Source organism: Scyliorhinus torazame, chromosome 4 (genome assembly GCF_047496885.1).
Source record: "Scyliorhinus torazame isolate Kashiwa2021f chromosome 4, sScyTor2.1, whole genome shotgun sequence".
In the NCBI taxonomy this organism is placed as follows: domain Eukaryota; kingdom Metazoa; phylum Chordata; class Chondrichthyes; order Carcharhiniformes; family Scyliorhinidae; genus Scyliorhinus; species Scyliorhinus torazame.
In genome coordinates, this window is record NC_092710.1 from 342,393,342 (window position 1) to 342,416,503 (window position 23,162).

At 54.4% G+C, this 23,162-nt stretch overlaps 1 protein-coding gene across 1 annotated transcript in view; it reads left to right on the forward strand.

The window, feature by feature from the left end:
* The window catches only part of LOC140411187 (cullin-9), a 463,592-nt gene that overhangs the window by 315,743 nt on the left and 124,687 nt on the right, over positions 1-23,162 (forward strand). The window contains exons 30-31 of the mRNA XM_072500276.1: positions 8,672-9,050; positions 11,377-11,517. Of these exons, the coding sequence (XP_072356377.1) occupies positions 8,672-9,050; positions 11,377-11,517 (520 nt within the window). The remainder of the gene's footprint in view (positions 1-8,671; positions 9,051-11,376; positions 11,518-23,162) is intronic.

A 23,162-nucleotide genomic window follows, 5' to 3' on the forward strand; every position in this document is an offset into this window, starting at 1 on the left:
TCTGTCAGTGTGCTCTACAACCTCTGGCAGTGTGCTCTCCCGCCTCTGGCAGTTTGCTCTACCGCCTCTGGCAGTGTGCTCTATGGCCTGTGGCAATGTGCTTTACAGCCTCTGGCAGTGTGCTCTACAGCCTCTGGCAGTGTGCTGTACAGCCTGTGGCAGTGTGCTCTACAGACTGTGGCAGTGTGCTCTACAGCCTGTGGCAGTGTGCTCTACAGCCTGTGGCAGAGTGCTCTACAGCCTGTGGCAGTGTGCTCTACAGCCTGTGGCAGTGTGCTCTACAGCCTGTGGCAGTGTGCTCTACAGCCTGTGGCAGTGTGCTCTACAGTCTGTGGCAGTGTGCTCTACAGCCTGTGGCAGTGTGCTCTACAGGCTGTGGCAGTGTGCTCTACAGCCTCTGGCAGTGTGCTCTACAGCCTCTGGCAGTGTGCTCTACAGCCTCTGGCAGTGTGCTCTACAGCCTCTGGCAGTGTGCTCTACAGGCTATGGCAGTGTGCTCTACAGCCTGTGGCAGTGTGCTCTACAGCCTGTGGCAGTGTGCTCTACAGCCTGTGGCAGTGTGCACTACAGCCTCTGGCAGTGTGCTCTACAGCCTCTGGCAGTGTGCTCTACAGCCAGTGGCAGTGTGCACTAAAGCCTCTGGCAGTGTGCACTAAAGCCTCTGGCAGTGTGCACGAAAGCCTCTGGCAGTGTGCCTCGCAGCCTCTGGCAGTGTGCTCTACAGCCTCTGGCAGTGTGCCCTGCAGCCCCTGGCTTTGTGCTTCGCAGCCTCTGGCAATGTGCTCTACAGCCTCTGGCAGTGTCCCTCACAGCCCCTGGCAGTGTGCTCTACAGCCTCTGGCAGTGTCCCTCGCAGCTTCTGGCAGTGTGCTCTACAGCCTCTGGCAGTGTGCTCTACAGCCTCTGGCAGTGTGCTCTACAGCCTCTGGCAGTGTGCTCTACAGCCTCTGGCAGTGTGCTCTACAGCCAGTGGCAGTGTGCACTAAAGCCTCTGGCAGTGTGCCTCGCAGCCTCTGGCAGTGTGCTCTACAGCCTCTGGCAGTGTGCTCTGCAGCCTCTGGCTTTGTGTTACGCAGCCTCTGGCAGTGTGCTCTACGGCCTCTGGCAGTGTGCTCTACCGCCTCTGCCAGTGTACACTTGAGCCTCTGGCAGTGTGCACTTTAGCCTCTGGCAGAGTGCCTCGCTGCCTCTGGCAGTGTGCCTCGCTGCCTCTAGCAGTGTGCCTCGCTGCCTCTGGCAGTGTGCCTCGCTGCCTCTGGCAGTGTGCCTCGCTGCCTCTGGCAGTGTGCCTCGCTGCCTCTGGCAGTGTGCCTCGCTGCCTCTGGCAGTGTGCCTCGCTGCCTCTGGCAGTGTGCCTCGCTGCCTCTGGCAGTGTGCCTCGCAGCCTCTGGCAGTGTGCTCTACAGCCTCTAGCAATGTGCCTCGCAGCCTCTGGCAGTGTGCTCTACAGCCTCTGGCAGTGTGCTCTACAGCCTCTGGCAGTGTGCTCTACAGCCTCTGGCAGTGTGCACTACAGCCTCTGGCAGTGTGCACTTGAGCCTCTGGTAGTGTGCTCTACAGCCTCTGGCAGTGTGCTCTACAGCCTCTGGCAGTGTGCTCTGCAGCCTCTGGCTTTTTGATTCGCAGCCTCTGGCAGTGTGCTCTTCAGCCTGTGGCAGTGTGCACTACAGCCTCTGGCAGTGTGCTCTACCGCCTCTGTCTTTGTGTTTCGCAGCCTCTGGCAGTGTGCACTACAGCCTCTGGCAGTGTGCTCTGCAGCCTCTGGCAGCGTGCTCTACAGCCTGTGGCAGTGTGCTCTACAGCCTCTGGCAGTGTGCTCTGCAGCCTCTGGCATTGTGCTCTGCAGCCTCTGGCTGTGTGCCTCGCTGCCTCTGGCAGTGTGCCTCGATGCCTCTGGCAGTGTGCCTCGCTGCCTCTGGCAGCGTGCTCTCCAGCCTCTGTCAGTGTGCTCTACAACCTCTGGCAGTGTGCTCTCCCGCCTCTGGCAGTTTGCTCTACCGCCTCTGGCAGTGTGCTCTATGGCCTGTGGCAATGTGCTTTACAGCCTCTGGCAGTGTGCTCTACAGCCTCTGGCAGTGTGCTGTACAGCCTGTGGCAGTGTGCTCTACAGACTGTGGCAGTGTGCTCTACAGCCTGTGGCAGTGTGCTCTACAGCCTGTGGCAGAGTGCTCTACAGCCTGTGGCAGTGTGCTCTACAGCCTGTGGCAGTGTGCTCTACAGCCTGTGGCAGTGTGCTCTACAGCCTGTGGCAGTGTGCTCTACAGTCTGTGGCAGTGTGCTCTACAGCCTGTGGCAGTGTGCTCTACAGGCTGTGGCAGTGTGCTCTACAGCCTCTGGCAGTGTGCTCTACAGCCTCTGGCAGTGTGCTCTACAGCCTCTGGCAGTGTGCTCTACAGCCTCTGGCAGTGTGCTCTACAGGCTATGGCAGTGTGCTCTACAGCCTGTGGCAGTGTGCTCTACAGCCTGTGGCAGTGTGCTCTACAGCCTGTGGCAGTGTGCACTACAGCCTCTGGCAGTGTGCTCTTCAGCCTCTGGCAATGTCCCTCGCAACCTCTGGCAGTGTGCTCTACAGCCTCTGGCAGTGTCCCTCGCAACCTCTGGCAGTGTGCTCTACTGCCTCTGGCTTTGTGTTTCGCAGCCTCTGGCAGTGTGCTCTACAGCCTCTGGCAGTGTGCTCTGCAGCCTCTGGCTTTGTGCTTCGCAGCCTCTGGCAGTGTGCTCTTCAGCCTCTGGCAGTGTGCCTCGCTGCCTCTGGCAGTGTGCCTCGCTGCCTCTGGCAGTGCGCCTCGCTGCCTCTGGCAGTGCGCCTCGCAGCCTCTGGCAATGTGCCTCGCAGCCACTGGCAGTGTGCTCTACAGCCTCTGGCAGTGTGCACTACAGCCTCTGGCAGTGTGCTCTACAGCCTCTGGCAGTGTGCACTACAGCCTCTTGCAGTGTGCACTTGAGCCTCTGGCAGTGTGCTCTACAGCCTCTGGCAGTGTGCACTACAGCCTCTGGCAGTGTGCACTACAGCCTCTGGTAGTGTGCACTGCAGCCTCTGGCAGTGTGAACTGCAGCCTCTGGCAGTGTGCACTGCAGCCTCTGGCAGTGTGCTCTGCAGCCTCTGGCAGTGGTACCCTCGGCCTCTGGCAGTGTGCCCCTCGGCCTCTGGCAGTGTGCCCCTCGGCCTCTGGCAGTGTGCCCCTCGGCCTCTGGCAGTGTGCCCCTCGGCCTCTGGCAGTGTGCCCCTCGGCCTCTGGCAGTGTGCCCCTCGGCCTCTGGCAGTGTGCCCCTCGGCCTCTGGCAGTGTGCCCCTCGGCCTCTGGCAGTGTGCCCCTCGGCCTCTGGCGGTGTGCCCCTCGGCCTCTGGCGGTGTGCCCCTCGGCCTCTGGCGGTGTGCCCCTCGGCCTCTGGCGGTGTGCCCCGCGGCCTCTGGCGGTGTGCCCCGCGGCCTCTGGCGGTGTGCCCCGCGGCCTCTGGCGGTGTGCCCCGCGGCCTCTGGCGGTGTGCCCCGCGGCCTCTGGCGGTGTGCCCCGCGGCCTCTGGCGGTGTGCCCCGCGGCCTCTGGCGGTGTGCCCCGCGGCCTCTGGCGGTGTGCCCCGCGGCCTCTGGCGGTGTGCCCCGCGGCCTCTGGCGGTGTGCCCCGCGGCCTCTGGCAGTGTGCCCCGCGGCCTCTGGCAGTGTGCCCCGCGGCCTCTGGCAGTGAGCCCCGCGGCCTCTGGCAGTGAGCCCCGCGGCCTCTGGCAGTGAGCCCCGCGGCCTCTGGCAGTGAGCCCCGCGGCCTCTGGCAGTGAGCCCCGCGGCCTCTGGCAGTGAGCCCCGCGGCCTCTGGCAGTGAGCCCCGCGGCCTCTGGCAGTGAGCCCCGCGGCCTCTGGCAGTGAGCCCCGCGGCCTCTGGCAGTGAGCCCCGCGGCCTCTGGCAGTGAGCCCCGCGGCCTCTGGCAGTGTGCCTCGCGGCCTCTGGCTTTGTGTTCCGCTGCCTCTGGTAGTGTGCCTCGCAGCCTCTGGCAGTGTGCTCTACAGCCTCTGGCAGTGTGCTCTACAGCCTCTGGCAGTGTGCACTACAGCCTCTGGCAGTGTGCACTACAGCCTCTGGCAGTGTGCTCTACAGCCTCTGGCAGTGTGCTCTACAGCCTCTGGCAGTGTGCTCTACAGCCTCTGGCAGTGTGCACTACAGCCTCTGGCAGTGTGCACTACAGCCTCTGGCAGTGTGCACTACAGCCTCTGGCAGTGTGCACTACAGCCTCTGGCAGTGTGCACTACAGCCTCTGGCAGTGTGCACTACTGCCTCTGGCAGTGTGCACTTGAGCCTCTGGCAGTGTGCTCTACAGCCTCTGGCAGTGTGCACTACAGCCTCTGGAAGTGTGCTCTACAGCCAGTGGCAGTGTGCTCTACAGCCAGTGGCAGTGTGCTCTACAGCCTCTGGCAGTGTGCCTCGCAGCATCTGGCAGTGTGCTCTGCAGCCTCTGGCTTTTTGATTCGCAGCCTCTGGCAGTGTGCTCTTCAGCCTGTGGCAGTGTGCACTACAGCCTCTGGCAGTGTGCTCTACCGCCTCTGTCTTTGTGTTACGCAGCCTCTGGCAGTGTGCTCTGCAGCCTCTGGCAGTGCACTACAGCCTGTGGCAGTGTGCTCTGCAGCCTCTGGCAGCGTGCTCTACAGCCTCTGGCAGTGTGCTCTGCAGCCTCTGGTATTGTGCTCTGCAGCCTCTGGCATTGTGCTCTGCAGCCTCTGGCATTGTGCCTCGCTGCCTCTGGCAGTGTGCCTCGCTGCCTCTGGCAGTGTGCCTCGATGCCTCTGGCAGTGTGCCTCGCTGCCTCTGGCAGTGTGCTCTCCAGCCTCTGGCAGTGTGCTCTGCAGCCTCTGGCAGTGGTACCCTCGGCCTCTGGCAGTGTGCCCCTCGGCCTCTGGCAGTGTGCCCCTCGGCCTCTGGCAGTGTGCCCCTCGGCCTCTGGCAGTGTGCCCCTCGGCCTCTGGCAGTGTGCCCCTCGGCCTCTGGCAGTGTGCCCCTCGGCCTCTGGCAGTGTGCCCCTCGGCCTCTGGCAGTGTGCCCCTCGGCCTCTGGCAGTGTGCCCCTCGGCCTCTGGCAGTGTGCCCCTCGGCCTCTGGCAGTGTGCCCCTCGGCCTCTGGCAGTGTGCCCCTCGGCCTCTGGCAGTGTGCCCCTCGGCCTCTGGCAGTGTGCCCCTCGGCCTCTGGCAGTGTGCCCCTCGGCCTCTGGCAGTGTGCCCCTCGGCCTCTGGCAGTGTGCCCCTCGGCCTCTGGCAGTGTGCCCCTCGGCCTCTGGCAGTGTGCCCCTCGGCCTCTGGCAGTGTGCCCCTCGGCCTCTGGCAGTGTGCCCCTCGGCCTCTGGCAGTGTGCCCCTCGGCCTCTGGCAGTGTGCCCCTCGGCCTCTGGCAGTGTGCCCCGCGGCCTCTGGCAGTGTGCCCCGCGGCCTCTGGCAGTGTGCCCCGCGGCCTCTGGCAGTGTGCCCCGCGGCCTCTGGCAGTGTGCCCCGCGGCCTCTGGCAGTGTGCCCCGCGGCCTCTGGCAGTGTGCCCCGCGGCCTCTGGCAGTGTGCCCCGCGGCCTCTGGCAGTGTGCCCCGCGGCCTCTGGCAGTGTGCCCCGCGGCCTCTGGCAGTGTGCCCCGCGGCCTCTGGCAGTGTGCCCCGCGGCCTCTGGCAGTGTGCCCCGCGGCCTCTGGCAGTGTGCCCCGCGGCCTCTGGCAGTGTGCCCCGCGGCCTCTGGCAGTGTGCCCCGCGGCCTCTGGCAGTGTGCCCCGCGGCCTCTGGCAGTGTGCCCCGCGGCCTCTGGCAGTGTGCCCCGCGGCCTCTGGCAGTGTGCCCCGCGGCCTCTGGCAGTGTGCCCCGCGGCCTCTGGCAGTGAGCCCCGCGGCCTCTGGCAGTGAGCCCCGCGGCCTCTGGCAGTGAGCCCCGCGGCCTCTGGCAGTGAGCCCCGCGGCCTCTGGCAGTGAGCCCCGCGGCCTCTGGCAGTGAGCCCCGCGGCCTCTGGCAGTGAGCCCCGCGGCCTCTGGCAGTGAGCCCCGCGGCCTCTGGCAGTGAGCCCCGCGGCCTCTGGCAGTGAGCCCCGCGGCCTCTGGCAGTGAGCCCCGCGGCCTCTGGCAGTGAGCCCCGCGGCCTCTGGCAGTGAGCCCCGCGGCCTCTGGCAGTGAGCCCCGCGGCCTCTGGCAGTGAGCCCCGCGGCCTCTGGCAGTGAGCCCCGCGGCCTCTGGCTTTGTGTTCCGCAACCTCTGGTAGTGTGCCTCGCAGCCTCTGGCAGTGTGCTCTACAGCCTCTGGCAGTGTGCTCTCCAGCCTCTGGCAGTGTGCACTACAGCCTCTGGCAGTGTGCACTACAGCCTCTGGCAGTGTGCTCTACAGCCTCTGGCAGTGTGCTCTACAGCCTCCGGCAGTGTGCACTACAGCCTCCGGCAGTGTGCACTACTGCCTCTGGCAGTGTGCACTTGAGCCTCTGGCAGTGTGCTCTACAGCCTCTGGCAGTGTGCACTACAGCCTCTGGAAGTGTGCTCTACAGCCAGTGGCAGTGTGCACTACAGCCAGTGGCAGTGTGCTCTACAGCCTCTGGCAGTGTGCCTCGCAGCATCTGGCAGTGTGCTCTGCAGCCTCTGGCTTTTTGATTTGCAGCCTCTGGCAGTGTGCTCTTCAGCCTGTGGCAGTGTGCACTACAGCCTCTGGCAGTGTGCTCTACCGCCTCTGTCTTTGTGTTACGCAGCCTCTGGCAGTGTGCTCTGCAGCCTCTGGCAGTGCACTACAGCCTGTGGCAGTGTGCTCTGCAGCCTCTGGCAGCGTGCTCTGCAGCCTCTGGCAGTGTGCTCTGCAGCCTCTGGTATTGTGCTCTGCAGCCTCTGGCATTGTGCTCTGCAGCCTCTGGCATTGTGCCTCGCTGCCTCTGGCAGTGTGCCTCGATGCCTCTGGCAGTGTGCCTCGCTGCCTCTGGCAGTGTGCTCTCCAGCCTCTGGCAGTGTGCTCTCCAGCCTCTGGCAGCGTGCTCTCCAGCCTCTGGCAGTGTGCTGTACAGCCTGTGGCAGTGTGCTCTACAGCCTGTGGTTGTGTGCACTGCAGCCTCTGGCAGTGTGCTCTACAGCCTCTGGCAGTGTCCCTCGCAGCCTCTGGCAGTGTGCTCTACAGCCTCTGGCAGTGTCCCTCGCAGCCTCTGGCAGTGTGCTCTACAGCCTGTGGCAGTGTGGCTACAGCCTATGGCAGTGTGCACTACAGCCAGTGGCAGTGTGCACTACAGGCTGTGGCAGTGTGCTCTACAGGCTGTGGCAATGTGCACTACAGCCTCTGGCAGTGTGCTCTACAGCATCTGGCAGTGTCCCTCGCAGCCTCTGGCAGTGTGCTCTACAGCCTCTGGCAGTGTCCCTCGCAGCCTCTGGCAGTGTGCTCTACAGCCTGTGGCAGTGTGGCTACAGCCTATGGCAGTGTGCACTACAGCCAGTGGCAGTGTGCACTACAGCCTCTGGCAGTGTGCCTCGCAGCCGCTGGCAGTGTGCTCTACAGCCTCTGGCTTTGTGTTTCGCAGCCTCTGGCAGTGTGCTCTACGGCCTCTGGCAGTGTGCTCTACGGCCTCTGGCAGTGTGCTCTACCGCCTCTGGCAGTGTGCCTCGCTGCCTCTGGCAGTGTGCCTCGCTGCCTCTGGCAGTGTGCCTCGCTGCCTCTGGCAGTGTGCCTCGCTGCCTCTGGCAATGTGCCTCGCAGCCACTGGCGGTGTGCTCTACAGCCTCTGGCGGTGTGCACTACAGCCTCTGGCAGTGTGCTCTGCGGCCTCTGGCAGTGTGCTCTGCGGCCTCTGGCAGTGTGCTCTGCGGCCTCTGGCAGTGTGCTCTGCGGCCTCTGGCAGTGTGCCCCTCGGCCTCTGGCAGTGTGCCCCTCGGCCTCTGGCAGTGTGCCCCTCGGCCTCTGGCAGTGTGCCCCTCGGCCTCTGGCAGTGTGCCCCTCGGCCTCTGGCAGTGTGCCCCTCGGCCTCTGGCAGTGTGCCCCTCGGCCTCTGGCAGTGTGCCCCTCGGCCTCTGGCAGTGTGCCCCTCGGCCTCTGGCAGTGTGCCCCTCGGCCTCTGGCAGTGTGCCCCTCGGCCTCTGGCAGTGTGCCCCTCGGCCTCTGGCAGTGTGCCCCTCGGCCTCTGGCAGTGTGCCCCTCGGCCTCTGGCAGTGTGCCCCTCGGCCTCTGGCAGTGTGCCCCTCGTCCTCTGGCAGTGTGCCCCGCGGCCTCTGGCAGTGTGCCCCGCGGCCTCTGGCAGTGTGCCCCTCGGCCTCTGGCAGTGTGCCCCTCGGCCTCTGGCAGTGTGACCTGTGGCGGTGTGCCCCGCGGCCTCTGGCAGTGTGACCTCTGGCAATGTGTTATTCAGCCTATCAATTTAAAAGATGTGGTCCCTGTTTTATGGGCCAACGTCACAACCAAGTTATTATGCATGGCACGATCCTGTTGTCCTGCATCGTTGTATGTGACCAGGTAACCAGTCCTAGTGATGATGGTTGAGGAATGGATGTTGGCGAGCCCACTCTGCTTTTACATCCAGCTGGATAGGCAGACAGGGCTCCAGCTGAACGTTTCGTTGAACAACAGCGCCTTTGGCTTTTAAATCCAGCGTTGGGCGTCAGTTCTGCTTAAGGTGTTGGAATGTGTGGCTGATGGTTTGGATTCTGCACTGGTGACTTGGTGCTCAAGTGGTTAAATTGTGCTTTCTTTTGGTTTGTCCTAAGCTTTGACGGCGGTTTTGAGGCTGGAATACAGAGTTCAGAGGAAGGAGTACTGGAGTCGGTGCTCATGTCGATGGGGCGAACCATGAGCCAAGAGGAGGTGCAGCAACTGATGAGCCAGACTGTCTTGCAGGTAGCAGACACGCTCAGCATTTCCACCGATGTGTCGCAGCACTTGCTGATGCACAGCAAGTGGAACGTTGACTTGCTGGTGCAGCGATATGCTGAAGATCGTGAAGCACTCTTGTTGGTGGCGGGACTTCAGGTCCGGAACCCGCAAGCACTCAGCAGCCCGATCACCCAGTGCCCTGTTTGTCTCAACCTGCTTAACAATGAAAGTGAAGCTGCTCCCACTCTCTGCTGCATGCACTACTGCTGTAAGGTGAGTCCACTTACACTCCGTTGCAGGGTATTGCGTTGAGCTTTGCAGGGTTTTGTACCTTATTGTCAGAAAGCCGGGTGTAACCCAACACTTTCACACTAGCCAGGTCAAAGGGCAGATGGGGTAGTGCCCAGGTGAGAGCACATTTGAGAAATATCGGGGCCCCACAGCTGGAATAGAGGGAGGAGGGAGAAATGTGGGAACAGTGAGTTTTTGCTCAGCAAGGAGAATTTGGCGTTTGAATCGACCCTAACCAAAATTCAGATTTGCTGCTTTGGACGTTGTTCAGGTAAAGATTGTCCACCTGGTTGAATAAATGACCCTGTGCACAAACAGCTGATTCGAGGTTCCAAAGTTTGCGAATACTTTGGTTTCAAAGTTAATGTGGAGAGAAGGACGGGCTGGGTGGAACCGCAGTGCTGTAACCTAGTGAGGTACAGGATGATTCTCAGACAATTAGAACCATTTTATCACATCAGCCATAGATTAATTGTTTTGTTTATTTAAACACCAATTTTGTGTTGTTCCCTCCTTCCTTTCCCAATGACGCTGACTCGCTCTCTGTTATAACTCTATACCTACATAATGGTAACATACACGGTGACTCAAAATGGTGAGCAGCAGTGAGGTATCCTTGGGGAATGGAGTCGCAGTAAACCGACCTTGTCCTCACTTGTGGGATTGACTGCTGATTAGTGACAAAAGCACAAAACCTGACTTCTCCCTCTAGTTCAGGATCGCTAAAGTCAATTGTAGGATTTGAGTGCTGGTTGAGATGAACTAGTTTGACTTGAAATTGAGATCTTCATGTTCAGAGGGATACCCTGCAAAGTATCCTGTCCCGAGATTGGCAAGGACAAACATAGAAACAAGGAACAGGAAGCGGCCATTCTGCCCCTCGAGCCTGCTCCGCCATTCATTATGATTATGCTGATCAATCAAATGCCATATTCCTGCTTTCTCCCCATACCCCTTGAATCATAGAATCATAAAATTTACAGTGCAGACGAAGGCCTTTCGGCCCATCAAGTCTGCACCGGCCCTTGGAAAGAACGCCCGACTTAAGACCGCACCTCTACCCTATCCCTGTAACCCAGTAACCCCACCTAATCATTTTGGACACTAAGGGGTAATTTATAATGGCCAATCCACCTAACCTGCACATCTTTGGACTGTGGGAGGAAACCGGAGCACCCGGAGGAAACCCACGCACACTCATGGAGAACGTGCAGACTCCGCACAGACAGTGACCCACGCCGGGAATCGAACCTGGTTCCCTGGAGCTGTGAAGCAACAGTGCTAACCACCGTGCCGCCCATGATGCCCAAAAAGAATGACCTATCTTGAATACATTCAGTGATTTGGCCTCCACAGGATGTTTGTGCTCCATGAATTTAGAAGCCATCCACGATATGACCCTGTCCTTGGCTCAGGTGAACCAAATGGTGGAAGATCACACTGCAGTAAAGACGTTTCCTGTTTGTACACTCTTTATGAAAGGAGCTGGCTTTGTGAAAGGTGAAATAAAAATAGAAAATGGTGGAAAAGGTCCGGGTCGGGCAGCACCTGGGGAGAGAAAAACAAGAGCTAACCTTTCACCCCGTCACCTTGCTCCAGAACACCTTTGTATTGATAGATGACCTCTGCTTAATCAGAAATGAATCCTTTAATCCTGGTTTCCCTCAACCAGAAGATCTTGTCATTACTGAAGTCAAGTGATCAGTTGAAATGAAGATGCCATTTGGACTGTCTGATTTCAGCATGCCAACCCTCTCTCCATCACAGCATTCAGCTGTCAGTTAAATAAACTCAGCACCTTATAATAATTTATTGTCACAAGTAGGCTTACATTATCACTGCAATGAAGTTACTGTCACATTCCGGCGCCTGTTCGGGTCACAGAGGCAGAATTCAGAATGTCCAAATTACCTAACCGTGCGTCTTTCAGGACTTGTGGGAGGAAACCGGAGCACCCGGAGTAAACCCACACAGACACTGGGAGAACGTGAGAACCTTGTATATGCCAACCAGATAAAGATTTGCTTTCTGGTGCCTCAGGTGTGAAGTCACCCTGACCTGAAAGTATTGTATTAAGCTGGCTTTCTGTCTTGTTAAATATTTCATTCACTTCTATAAAGATTCCTTCTCAGCTGTGCCTTGGAGTCTGAAGAACCATACGATAGTTTATCAATTAATTTTCACAGTTCTGACGTGTAAGGATGAGTGTTGCGTCCTCTGAACGGCCACAGGGCCAGAATAGAGCTGAGTAATGATTCTGATCAAAGTTATTGCTTTTTTAATCTGGTCTTGATCTTTGTGTCCCCAGTCCTGTTGGAAAGAGTATTTAATTACGAGAATTGAGCAGAACCTGGTTCAGAATTGTACGTGCCCAATCTCTGACTGCCCTGCACAACCGACTGATGCATTTATTTCCTCTATTATAAGCGACAGTGAGATTGCAGCCAAGGTAAGACATTTTACATCAATTAGCAATTAATTAATTATGATTAATATATTGCTAATCTGAATCCCGGGATTGGTGTCTCCGTTTGTTCTGAATCCTGGGATTGGTGTCTCCGTTTGATCTGAATCCCAGGATTGGTGTCTCCGTTTGTTCTGAATCCCGGAATTGGTGTCTCTGTTTGTTCTGAATCCCGGGATTGGTGTCTGTTTGTTCTGAATCCCGGGATTGGTGTCTCTGTTTGTTCTGAATCCCGGGATTGGTGTCTCCGTTTGTTCTGAATCCCGGAATTGGTGTCTCTGTTTGATCTGAATCCCGGAATTGGTGTCTCCGTTTGTTCTGAATCCCGGAATTGGTGTCTCTGTTTGTTCTGAATCCTGGGATTGGTGTCTCCGTTTGTTCTGAATCCCGGAATTGGTGTCTCTGTTTGATCTGAATCCCGGGATTGGTGTCCCGGTTTGATCTGAATCCTGGGATTGGTGTCTCCGTTTGATCTGAATCCCGGGATTGGTGTCTCCGTTTGTTCTGAATCCTGGGATTGGTGTCTCCGTTTGATCTGAATCCCGGGATTGGTGTCTCCGTTTGTTCTGAATCCCGGAATTGGTGTCTCTGTTTGTTCTGAATCCCGGGATTGGTGTCTGTTTGTTCTGAATCCCGGGATTGGTGTCTCTGTTTGTTCTGAATCCCGGGATTGGTGTCTCCGTTTGTTCTGAATCCCGGAATTGGTGTCTCTGTTTGATCTGAATCCCGGAATTGGTGTCTCCGTTTGTTCTGAATCCCGGAATTGGTGTCTCTGTTTGTTCTGAATCCCGGGATTGGTGTCTCCGTTTGTTCTGAATCCCGGAATTGGTGTCTCTGTTTGATCTGAATCCCGGGATTGGTGTCCCGGTTTGATCTGAATCCCGGGATTGGTGTCCCTGTTTGTTCTGAATCCTGGGATTGGTGTCCCTGTTTGTTCTGAATCCTGGAATTGGTGTCTCTGTTTGATCTGAATCCCGGGATTGGTGTCCCTGTTTGTTCTGAATCCCGGAATTGGTGTCTCTGTTTGATCTGAATCCCGGGATTGGTGTCCCGGTTTGATCTGAATCCCGGGATTGGTGTCTCCGTTTGTTCTGAATCCCGGGAATGGTGTCTCCGTTTGATCTGAATCCCGGGATTGGTGTCCCTGTTTGATCTGAATCCCGGGATTGGTGTCTCCGTTTGTTCTGAATCCCGGGAATGGTGTCCCTGTTTGATCTGAATCCCGGGATTGGTGTCTCTGTTTGATCTGAATCCCGGGATTGGTGTCTCCGTTTGTTCTGAATCCCGGGATTGGTGTCCCTGTTTGTTCTGAATCCCGGGATTGGTGTCTCTGTTTGATCTGAATCCCGGGATTAGTGTCTCTGTTTGTTCTGAATCCCGGGATTGGTGTCTCCGTTTGTTCTGAATCCCGGGATTGGTGTCCCTGTTTGTTCTGAATCCTGGGATTGGTGTCCCTGTTTGATCTGAATCCCGGGATTGGTGTCTCCGTTTGTTCTGAATCCCGGGATTGGTGTCCCTGTTTGTTCTGAATCCCGGGATTGGTGTCTCTGTTTGATCTGAATCCCGGGATTGGTGTCCCTGTTTGTTCTGAATCCCGGGATTGGTGTCTCCGTTTGTTCTGAATCCCGGGATTGGTGTCCCTGTTTGTTCTGAATCCTGGGATTGGTGTCCCTGTTTGATCTGAATCCCGGGATTGGTGTCTCCGTTTGTTCTGAATCCCGGGATTGGTGTCCCTGTTTGTTCTGAATCCCGGGATTGGTGTCTCCGTTAGTTCTGAATCCTGGGATTGGTGTCTCTGTGATCTTAATCCCGGGATTGGTGTCTCTGTTTGATCTGAATCCCGGGAATGGTGTCTCTGTTTGATCTGAATCCCGGGATTGGTGTCCCTGTTTGATCTGAATCCTGGGATTGGTGTCTCCGTTTGTTCTTAATCCCGGGATTGGTGTCTCTGTTTGATCTGAATCCCGGGAATGGTGTCTCTGTTTGATCTGAATCCCGGGATTGGTGTCCCTGTTTGTTCTGAATCCTGGGATTGGTGTCTCCGTTTGTTCTGAATCCCGGGATTAGTGTCTCAGTTTGTTCTGAATCCCGGGATTGGTGTCTCTGTTTGATCTGAATCCCGGGATTGGTGTCCGTTTGTTCTGAATCCCGGAATTGGTGTCCCTGTTTGATCTGAATCCCGGGAATGGTGTCCCTGTTTGATCTGAATCCCGGGAATGGTGTCCCTGTTTGATCTGAATCCCGGGAATGGTGTCCCTGTTTGATCTGAATCCCGGGATTGGTGTCTCCGTTTGTTCTGAATCCTGGGATTGGTGTCCCTGTTTGATCTGAATCCCGGGATTGGTGTCCCTGTTTGATCTGAATCCCGGGATTGGTGTCTCCGTTTGTTCTGAATCCTGGGATTGGTGTCGGTTTGTTCTGAATCCTGGGATTGGTGTCTCTGTTTGTTCTGAATCCCGGGATTAGTGTCTCCGTTTGTTCTGAATCCTGGGATTGGTGTCCCTGTTTGATCTGAATCCCGGGATTGGTGTCCCTGTTTGATCTGAATCCCGGGAATGGTGTCCCTGTTTGATCTGAATCCCGGGATTGGTGTCCCTGTTTGATCTGAATCCTGGGATTGGTGTCGGTTTGTTCTGAATCCTGGGATTGGTGTCGGTTTGTTCTGAATCCTGGGATTGGTGTCCCTGTTTGATCTGAATCCCGGGATTGGTGTCCCTGTTTGATCTGAATCCCGGGATTGGTGTCTCCGTTTGTTCTGAATCCTGGGATTGGTGTCTCCGTTTGTTCTGAATCCCGGGAATGGTGTCCCTGTTTGATCTGAATCCCGGGATTGGTGTCTCCGTTTGTTCTGAATCCTGGGATTGGTGTCCCTGTTTGATCTGAATCCCGGGATTGGTGTCCCTGTTTGATCTGAATCCCGGGATTGGTGTCTCCGTTTGTTCTGAATCCTGGGATTGGTGTCCCTGTTTGATCTGAATCCCGGGATTGGTGTCTCCGTTTGTTCTGAATCCTGGGATTGGTGACCCTGTTTGATCTGAATCCCGGGATTGGTGTCTCTGTTTGTTCTGAATCCCGGGATTGGTGTCTCTGTTTGTTCTGAATCCCGGGATTGGTGTCCCTGTTTGATCTGAATCCCGGGATTGGTGTCTCTGTTTGTTCTGAATCCTGGGATTGGTGTCTCCATTTGTTCTGAATCCCGGGATTGGTGTCCGTTTGTTCTGAATCCTGGGATTGGTGTCTCCATTTGTTCTGAATCCCGGGATTGGTGTCCGTTTGTTCTGAATCCTGGGATTGGTGTCTCTGTTTGTTCTGAATCCCGGGATTGGTGTCTCCGTTTGTTCTGAATCCCGGGATTGGTGTCTCCGTTAGTTCTGAATCCTGGGATTGGTGTCTCTGTTTGATCTGAATCCCGGGATTGGTGTCCCTGTTTGTTCTGAATCCTGGGATTGGTGTCTCTGTTTGATCTGAATCCCGGGATTGGTGTCCGTTTGTTCTGAATCCTGGGATTAGTGTCTCCGTTTGTTCTGAATCCCGGGATTGGTGTATCCGTTTGTTCTGAATCCCGGGATTGGTGTCTCTATTTGTTCTGAATCCCGGGATTGGTGTCTCCGTTTGTTCTTAATCCCGGGATTAGTGTCCCTGTTTGTTCTGAATCCCGGGATTAGTGTCTCTGTTTGTTCTGAATCCCGGGATTGGTGTCCCTGTTTGTTCTGAATCCTGGGATTGGTGTCTCCGTTTGTTCTGAATCCTGGGATTGGTGTCTCTGTTTGATCTGAATCCCGGGATTGGTGTCTCTGTTTGTTCTGAATCCCGGGATTGGTGTCTCTGTTTGATCTGAATCCCGGGATTGGTGTCTCCGTTTGTTCTGAATCCTGGGATTGGTGTCTCCGTTTGTTCTGAATCCTGGGATTGGTGTCTCCATTTGTTCTGAATCCCGGGATTGGTGTCTCCGTTTGTTCTGAATCCTGGGATTGGTGTCTCCATTTGTTCTGAATCCCGGGATTGGTGTCCGTTTGTTCTGAATCCTGGGATTGGTGTCTCTGTTTGTTCTGAATCCTGGGATTGGTGTCCCTGTTTGTTCTGAATCCTGGGATTGGTGTCTCCGTTAGTTCTGAATCCTGGGATTGGTGTCTCTGTGATCTTAATCCCGGGATTGGTGTCTCTGTTTGATCTGAATCCCGGGATTGGAGTCCCTGTTTGTTCTGAATCCCGGGATTGGTGTCTCCGTTAGTTCTGAATCCTGGGATTGGTGTCTCTGTGATCTTAATCCCGGGATTGGTGTCTCTGTTTGATCTGAATCCCGGGATTGGTGTCCCTGTTTGTTCTGAATCCTGGGATTGGTGTCCCTGTTTGATCTGAATCCCGGGAATGGTGTCCCTGTTTGATCTGAATCCTGGGATTGGTGTCTCTGTTTGATCTGAATCCTGGGATTGGTGTCTCTGTTTGATCTGAATCCCGGGATTGGTGTCTCCGTTTGTTCTGAATCCTGGGATTGGTGTCTCTATTTGTTCTGAATCCCGGGATTGGTGTCTCTGTGATCTTAATCCCGGGATTGGTGTCTCTGTTTGATCTGAATCCCGGGATTGGTGTCCCTGTTTGTTCTGAATCCTGGGATTGGTGTCCCTGTTTGATCTGAATCCTGGAATTGGTGTCTCTGTTTGATCTGAATCCTGGAATTGGTGTCTCCGTTAGTTCTGAATCCTGGGATTGGTGTCCCTGTTTGTTCTGAATCCTGGGATTGGTGTCTCCGTTAGTTCTGAATCCTGGGATTGGTGTCTCTGTTTGTTCTGAATCCCGGGATTGGTGTCCGTTTGTTCTGAATCCTGGGATTGGTGTCTCCATTTGTTCTTAATCCCGGGATTGGTGTCTCTGTTTGATCTGAATCCCGGGATTGGTGTCCCTGTTTGTTCTGAATCCTGGGATTGGTGTCTCTGTTTGTTCTGAATCCCGGGATTGGTGTCCGTTTGTTCTGAATCCTGGGATTGGTGTCTCCGTTTGTTCTGAATCCTGGGATTGGTGTCTCTGTTTGATCTGAATCCCGGGATTGGTGTCCCTGTTTGATCTGAATCCCGGGATTGGTGTCCCGGTTTGATCTGAATCATGGGATTGGTGTCTCCGTTTGTTCTGAATCCTGGGATTGGTGTCCCTGTTTGATCTGAATCCCGGGATTGGTGTCCCTGTTTGATCTGAATCCTGGGATTGGTGTCTCTGTTTGTTCTGAATCCCGGGATTGGTGTCTCCGTTTGTTCTGAATCCTGGGATTGGTGTCCCTGTTTGATCTGAATCCCGGGATTGGTGTCTCTGTTTGTTCTGAATCCTGGGATTGGTGTCTCTGTTTGTTCTGAATCCTGGGATTAGTATCCCTGTTTGATCTGAATCATGGGATTGGTGTCTCTGTTTGTTCTGAATCCTGGGATTGGTGTCCCTGTTTGATCTGAATCCCGGGATTAGTGTCTCCGTTTGTTCTGAATCCCGGGATTGGTGTCTCTGTTTGATCTGAATCATGGGATTGGTGTCTCCGTTTGTTCTGAATCCCGGGATTGGTGTCTCCGTTTGATCTGAATCCCGGGATTGGTGTCCCTGTTTGATCTGAATCATGGGATTGGTGTCTCCGTTTGTTCTGAATCCTGGGATTGGTGTCCCTGTTTGATCTGAATCCCGGGATTGGTGTCCCTGTTTGATCTGAATCCCGGGAATGGTGTCCCTGTTTGATCTGAATCCCGGGATTGGTGTCTCCGTTTGTTCTGAATCCTGGGATTGGTGTCCCTGTTTGATCTGAATCCTGGGATTGGTGTCTCTGTTTGATCTGAATCCCGGGATTGGTGTCCCTGTTTGATCTGAATCCCGGGATTGGTGTCTCCGTTTGTTCTGAATCCTGGGATTGGTGTCCCTGTTTGATCTGAATCCCGGGATTGGTGTCTCCGTTTGTTCTGAATCCTGGGATTGGTGTCCCTGTTTGATCTGAATCCCGGGATTGGTGTCCCTGTTTGATCTGAATCCTGGGATTGGTGTCTCTGTTTGATCTGAATCCCGGGATTGGTGTCCCTGTTTGATCTGAATCCCGGGATTGGTGTCTCCGTTTGTTCTGAATCCTGGGATTGGTGTCTCCGTTTGTTCTGAATCCTGGGATTGGTGTCCCTGTTTGATCTGAATCCTGGGATTGGTGTCCCTGTTTGATCTGAATCCCGGGATTGGTGTCTCTGTTTGTTCTGAATCCTGGGATTGGTGTCCCTGTTTGATCTGAATCCTGGGATTGGTGTCTCTGTTTGTTCTGAATCCCGGGATTGGTGTCCCTGTTTGATCTGAATCCCGGGATTGGTGTCTCCGTTTGTTCTGAATCCTGGGATTGGTGTCCCTGTTTGATCTGAATCCTGGGATTGGTGTCTCTGTTTGTTCTGAATCCCGGGATTGGTGTCCCTGTTTGATCTGAATCCCGGGATTGGTGTCTCCGTTTGTTCTGAATCCTGGGATTGGTGTCCCTGTTTGATCTGAATCCCGGGATTGGTGTCCCTGTTTGATCTGAATCCCGGGATTGGTGTCTCCGTTTGTTCTGAATCCTGGGATTGGTGTCTCCGTTTGATCTGAATCCCGGGATTGGTGTCTCCGTTTGTTCTGAATCCTGGGATTGGTGTCTCCGTTTGTTCTGAATCCTGGGATTGGTGTCTCCGTTTGATCTGAATCCCGGGATTGGTGTCCCTGTTTGTTCTGAATCCTGGGATTGGTGTCTCTGTTTGATCTGAATCCTGGGATTGGTGTCTCAGTTTGATCTGAATCCTGGGATTGGTGTCTCCGTTTGATCTGAATCCCGGGATTGGTGTCTCCGTTTGATCTGAATCCTGGGATTGGTGTCTCCGTTTGATCTGAATCCCGGGATTGGTGTCCCTGTTTGTTCTGAATCCTGGGATTGGTGTCCCTGTTTGTTCTGAATCCTGGGATTGGTGTCTCTGTTTGATCTGAATCCTGGGATTGGTGTCTCCGTTTGATCTGAATCCCGGGATTGGTGTCTCCGTTTGTTCTGAATCCTGGGATTGGTGTCTCTGTTTGTTCTGAATCCTGGGATTGGTGTCTCTGTTTGATCTGAATCCCGGGATTGGTGTCCCTGTTTGATCTGAATCCCGGGATTGGTGTCTCCGTTTGTTCTGAATCCTGGGATTGGTGTCTCCGTTTGATCTGAATCCCGGGATTGGTGTCCCTGTTTGATCTGAATCCTGGGATTGGTGTCTCCGTTTGATCTGAATCCCGGGATTGGTGTCTCCGTTTGTTCTGAATCCTGGGATTGGTGTCTCTGTTTGTTCTGAATCCTGGGATTGGTGTCTCCGTTTGATCTGAATCCCGGGATTGGTGTCCCTGTTTGTTCTGAATCCCGGGATTGGTGTCTCCGTTTGTTCTGAATCCTGGGATTGGTGTCCCTGTTTGTTCTGAATCCTGGGATTGGTGTCTCTGTTTGTTCTGAATCCTGGGATTGGTGTCTCCGTTTGATCTGAATCCTGGGATTGGTGTCCCTGTTTGATCTGAATCCTGGGATTGGTGTCCCTGTTTGTTCTGAATCCTGGGATTGGTGTCTCTGTTTGATCTGAATCCCGGGATTGGTGTCCCTGTTTGATCTGAATCCCGGGATTGGTGTCCCGGTTTGATCTGAATCATGGGATTGGTGTCTCCGTTTGTTCTGAATCCTGGGATTGGTGTCCCTGTTTGATCTGAATCCCGGGATTGGTGTCCCTGTTTGATCTGAATCCTGGGATTGGTGTCTCTGTTTGTTCTGAATCCCGGGATTGGTGTCCCTGTTTGATCTGAATCCCGGGATTGGTGTCCCTGTTTGATCTGAATCCCGGGATTGGTGTCCCGGTTTGATCTGAATCATGGGATTGGTGTCTCCGTTTGTTCTGAATCCTGGGATTGGTGTCCCTGTTTGATCTGAATCCCGGGATTGGTGTCCCTGTTTGATCTGAATCCTGGGATTGGTGTCTCTGTTTGTTCTGAATCCCGGGATTGGTGTCTCCGTTTGTTCTGAATCCTGGGATTGGTGTCCCTGTTTGATCTGAATCCCGGGATTAGTGTCTCTATTTGTTCTGAATCCCGGGATTAGTGTCTCAGTTTGTTCTGAATCCCGGGATTAGTGTCTCTGCTTGTTCTGAATCCCGGGATTAGTGTGTCTGTTTGTTCTGAATCCTGGGATTGGTGTCCCTGTTTGTTCTGAATCCCGGGATTGGTGTCTCTGTTTGTTCTGACTCCTGGGATTGGTGTCCCTGTTTGATCTGAATCCTGGGATTGGTGTCCCGGTTTGTTCTGAATCCCGGGATTGGTGTCTCTGTTTGATCTGAATCCCGGGATTGGTGTCTCCGTTTGTTCTGAATCCTGGGATTGGTGTCTCTGTGATCTTAATCCCGGGATTGGTGTCTCTGTTTGATCTGAATCCCGGGATTGGTGTCCCTGTTTGTTCTGAATCCTGGGATTGGTGTCTCTGTTTGATCTGAATCCCGGGATTGGTGTCTCCGTTTGTTCTGAATCCTGGGATTGGTGTCTCCATTTGTTCTGAATCCCGGGATTGGTGTCCGTTTGTTCTGAATCCTGGGATTGGTGTCTCTGTTTGTTCTGAATCCCGGGATTGGTGTCTCCGTTAGTTCTGAATCCTGGGATTGGTGTCTCTGTGATCTTAATCCCGGGATTGGTGTCTCTGTTTGATCTGAATCCCGGGATTGGTGTCCCTGTTTGTTCTGAATCCTGGGATTGGTGTCTCTGTTTGATCTGAATCCCGGGATTGGTGTCTCTGTTTGTTCTGAATCCCGGGATTGGTGTCTCCGTTTGATCTGAATCCCGGGATTGGTGTCCCTGTTTGTTCTGAATCCTGGGATTGGTGTCTCTGTTTGATCTGAATCCCGGGATTGGTGTCCCTGTTTGTTCTGAATCCCGGGATTAGTGTCTCCGTTTGTTCTGAATCCCGGGATTGGTGTCTCCGTTTGATCTTAATCCCGGGATTGGTGTCTCTGTTTGATCTGAATCCCGGGATTGGTGTCCCTGTTTGTTCTGAATCCTGGGATTGGTGTCTCTGTTTGATCTGAATCCCGGGATTGGTGTCTCTGTTTGATCTGAATCCCGGGATTGGTGTCCCTGTTTGATCTGAATCCTGGGATTAGTGTCTCCATTTGTTCTGAATCCCGGGATTGGTGTCTCCGTTTGTTCTGAATCCCGGGATTGGTGTCTCCGTTTGTTCTGAATCCTGGGATTGGTGTCTCTGTTTGATCTGAATCCCGGGATTAGTGTCTCCGTTTGTTCTGAATCCTGGGATTGGTGTCCCTGTTTGTTCTGAATCCCGGGATTGGTGTCTCCGTTTGTTCTGAATCCTGGGATTGGTGTCCCTGTTTGTTCTGAATCCCGGGATTGGTGTCTCCGTTTGTTCTGAATCCTGGGATTGGTGTCCCTGTTTGTTCTGAATCCCGGGATTGGTGTCTCCGTTTGTTCTGAATCCTGGGATTGGTGTCTCTGTTTGTTCTGAATCCTGGGATTGGTGTCTCTGTTTGATCTGAATCCCGGGATTGGTGTCTCCGTTTGATCTGAATCCCGGGATTGGTGTCTCTGTTTGATCTGAATCCCGGGATTGGTGTCTCCGTTTGTTCTGAATCCTGGGATTGGTGTCCCTGTTTGATCTGAATCCCGGGATTGGTGTCCCTGTTTGATCTGAATCCCGGGAATGGTGTCCCTGTTTGATCTGAATCCCGGGATTGGTGTCTCCGTTTGTTCTGAATCCTGGGATTGGTGTCTCCGTTTGTTCTGAATCCTGGGATTGGTGTCTCCGTTTGTTCTGAATCCTGGGATTGGTGTCCCTGTTTGATCTGAATCCCGGGATTGGTGTCTCTGTTTAATCTGAATCCCGGGATTGGTGTCTCTGTTTAATCTGAATCCCGGGATTGGTGTCTCTGTTTGATCTGAATCCCGGGATTGGTGTCTCTGTTTGATCTGAATCCCGGGATTGGTGTCTCCGTTTGTTCTGAATCCTGGGATTGGTGTCTCTGTTTGATCTGAATCCCGGGATTGGTGTCTCTGTTTGATCTGAATCCCGGGATTGGTGTCTCTGTTTGTTCTGAATCCCGGGATTGGTGTCTCTGTTTGATCTGAATCCCGGGATTGGTGTCTCTGTTTAATCTGAATCCCGGGATTGGTGTCTCTGTTTGATCTGAATCCCGGGATTGGTGTCTCTGTTTGATCTGAATCCCGGGATTGGTGTCTCCGTTTGTTCTGAATCCTGGGATTGGTGTCCCTGTTTGATCTGAATCCCGGGATTGGTGTCTCCGTTTGTTCTGAATCCCGGGATTGGTGTCCCTGTTTGATCTGAATCCCGGGAATGGTGTCCCTGTTTGATCTGAATCCCGGGATTGGTGTCTCCGTTTGTTCTGAATCCTGGGATTGGTGTCTCTGTTTGATCTGAATCCCGGGATTGGTGTCCCTGTTTGATCTGAATCCCGGGATTGGTGTCTCCGTTTGTTCTGAATCCTGGGATTGGTGTCTCCGTTTGTTCTGAATCCTGGGATTGGTGTCCCTGTTTGATCTGAATCCTGGGATTGGTGTCCCTGTTTGTTCTGAATCCTGGGATTGGTGTCTCTGTTTGTTCTGAATCCCGGGAATGGTGTCCCTGTTTGATCTGAATCCCGGGATTGGTGTCTCCGTTTGTTCTGAATCCCGGGAATGGTGTCCCTGTTTGATCTGAATCCCGGGATTGGTGTCTCCGTTTGTTCTGAATCCTGGGATTGGTGTCCCTGTTTGATCTGAATCCTGGGATTGGTGTCTCTGTTTGTTCTGAATCCCGGGAATGGTGTCCCTGTTTGATCTGAATCCCGGGATTGGTGTCTCCGTTTGTTCTGAATCCCGCGATTAGTGTCTCTGTTTGTTCTGAATCCCGGGATTGGTGTCTCCGTTTGTTCTGAATCCTGGGATTGGTGTCTCTGTTTGATCTGAATCCTGGGATTGGTGTCTCTGTTTGTTCTGAATCCCGGGATTGGTGTCCCTGTTTGATCTGAATCCTGGGATTGGTGTCTCTGTTTGTTCTGAATCCCGGGATTGGTGTCCCTGTTTGATCTGAATCCCGGGATTGGTGTCTCCGTTTGTTCTGAATCCCGGGATTGGTGTCTCTGTTTGTTCTGAATCCCGGGATTGGTGTCCCTGTTTGATCTGAATCCCGGGATTAGTGTCTGTTTGTTCTGAATCCTGGGATTGGTGTCCCTGTTTGATCTGAATCCCGGGACTGGTGTCCCTGTTTGATCTGAATCCCGGGATTGGTGTCCCTGTTTGATCTGAATCCCGGGATTGGTGTCTCCGTTTGTTCTGAATCCTGGGATTGGTGTCTCCGTTTGATCTGAATCCCGGGATTGGTGTCTCTGTTTGATCTGAATCCCGGGATTGGTGTCCCTGTTTGTTCTGAATCCCGGGATTGGTGTCTCCATTTGTTCTGAATCCCGGGATTGGTGTCTCCATTTGTTCTGAATCCCGGGATTGGTGTCTCTGTTTGATCTGAATCCCGGGATTGGTGTCCCTGTTTGATCTGAATCCTGGTATTGGTGTCCCTGTTTGTTCTGAATCCCGGGATTGGTGTCTCCATTTGTTCTGAATCCCGGGATTGGTGTCTCCGTTTGTTCTGA